The sequence below is a fragment of the Lactuca saligna genome, chromosome 2, assembly GCF_052625555.1.
Source record: "Lactuca saligna cultivar CGN05327 chromosome 2, ASM5262555v1, whole genome shotgun sequence".
In the NCBI taxonomy this organism is placed as follows: domain Eukaryota; kingdom Viridiplantae; phylum Streptophyta; class Magnoliopsida; order Asterales; family Asteraceae; genus Lactuca; species Lactuca saligna.
The window spans coordinates 143084454-143086666 of NC_136418.1; the positions used below are offsets into that span (position 1 = coordinate 143084454).

General features: G+C 40.8%; 1 protein-coding gene across 1 annotated transcript; it reads right to left on the minus strand.

Annotated features, from left to right (window-relative positions):
* Nucleotides 1–282: 282 nt before the first annotated feature.
* Nucleotides 283–1778, minus strand: LOC145029164 (anthocyanidin 3-O-glucosyltransferase 5-like). Its single transcript, XM_078977767.1, has one exon. It carries the CDS (start codon nt 1776–1778, stop codon nt 345–347), a length of 1434 nt encoding a protein of 477 aa, XP_078833893.1. The 3' UTR covers nt 283–344.
* Between the last annotated feature and the right edge of the window lie 435 nt (nt 1779–2213).

A 2213-nucleotide genomic window follows, 5' to 3' on the forward strand; every position in this document is an offset into this window, starting at 1 on the left:
TTCTAAGTAGGATTGTTTCTATACAAAGCATCACCTCACAAAGTCGTTTTCTATAAATTACAAAATTATAAGAACTATATGTATTAATATTAAAAAATATATCGCAACAAGATGTGAAAGATATAAACTTGACTATTCATAAGCCAATTCTATATAATATATAATATAATAAAATATGATATAATAATATAATATAATAGAAATTAAGGACAACATAGTCATTAAATCTTCACGAAATCAAATCCACAACAAAAACCTTTTAAAATAACAAATGTGCTCAAATGTAACATCCGAACCATTCATACTTATTGCTTCCGTCGCTTAAGGCATGCTCCGATTGACAGCTAAATTCGAGACCAACAATCCTCGACAAATTTACATGTAGAAATATAAGACGAACCATTTACGCTCATTGCCTCCTCCACACCTTCCTTTAACTTCTTTACTTTCTTCGTTATCGCTTTTCCTTCTTCGCCCTCTATCAAACACCTCACCATCTTCTCTACCTCCTCCCTCCCAACCACTTTCTTCGTCGGCAACACCTCCGGCCTCACCGCCACCTTCAGCTCCTCCGTCAGCATCGTCGCATTCATCCTCTGTTCTGCATACAACGCCCATGCTATCATCGCTACCCCACTGCCAATGCTCTCTAAGGTTGAGTTCCATCCACAGTGCGTCAGAAACCCCCCAACCGACGCATGGTTCAAAATCTCCACCTGTGGGGCCCATGAATGCACAACAAAACCCTTTTTCTTGGTTCGATTCAAGAACCCTTCTGGAAGATAATCTGCTCGACCATTTAGTTCACCTGAATGACCGGATTCGAAAAAAGACCCGTCTTTGATATGTCCAGCAGGTGGTCGGACCACCCAAACAAATCTTTGTTGGCTCAGCTCTAATCCCCATGCCAGCTCTGTAATTTGCTCGGATGATAACGTTCCACCGCTTCCAAAAGACACGTATATGACTGACCTTTCCGGCTGTTTATCAAGCCATTCAATCACCTCACTCTTCAAGCCGACCGGTTCGTAGTTTTTGGTTATCGGACCAACTGTGTAAACCGGTTTGTTTTTAACCATGGAACGTAAAATCTCGTTATTTCTGAGAGCGTGAAGAGATTGTGGTTCCAGATTTTCCCATGTGTTTATTAACATGCCATCTGCCAAAGTCACACCAATTGCTTGGTTTAAGTAAACTCGATAGTCTTCATCGTCCCGATCCAGCATTGGATCCACAACTTCCTCCGGCCGGACCGGTTTACAGCCCGGTATCTCAAACGGCTCTGTTTGGTCAACATATTGACCTGCCACTTTCTTATCTAGCACTGGGGAGTAAGTGAACAGTCCGGTGAACCATGCGTTACCAGTGACGAATACATACTTAGGCATCCCAAATTCTTCTGCGATAACCCAAGATTCTGTTGAAAAGATATCGGCGACAAAGACGTCGGGACGAGGGTCCATGGAGGAAATGGTGGTACGGATGGTGGGTATTGTTTCCCGCATCATGGCGCAAATCTTTGTGACGACTTTGGCATCTGGAGAAACGACTGAAGAGATGTCTGCAGCAGGTATTTGGATGACCGGAAGGTGGATATCGACGGTGAAGGGAGTGAGGAGTTGGGATTGGGCTGTTGGGGTGGTGGTGGTGGTGACGGCGAGGATGGTGACTTGGAGGTTGTGGTGGGTGACGAGACGGCGGCCAAATAATAATGCTGGAACTAAATGACCGACGCCGGGACTGCATAGAATTGCTGCATGAAGTGTTTTGGGAGGCATGGTGAAAGGGAGAAGAAGTGAAATGATTAATGCGTTTTGTGGTAGTTTCTTTTATATATATATATATATATTTACTATCTTATAAAAGAAATCTAACTATTTCTAAAAATAGATTGATTATAATAATAATATTTTTTTAAGACGTCCAAATAATGAAGCTGATAGTACAAGTAAACATTAATAAAATAATATTAAATCTTAACTACATTTTGAATTCAAATATTTATCATCAAATCTCCTTATATTTCTCAGCAATTTGATATTGTTCCCTCAAATCCCGGATTCATTCAAATTTTGAACCCTTTTAGATATCCTTAAATTTAGCATGTTGATTCAAATATCCCTCCAATCGCATATACCTCTTTGTTCCCTCATCTGCTATAAAGCCCACCGTGTAGGAACAAAAAATGACTTCATCTCCCAAATAACACCATA

Coding starts and splice junctions, on each gene's coding strand:
- LOC145029164 (XM_078977767.1), bottom strand. CDS start 1,778: ATGCCTCCCAAAACACTTCATGCAGCAATTCTATGCAGTCCCGGCGTC.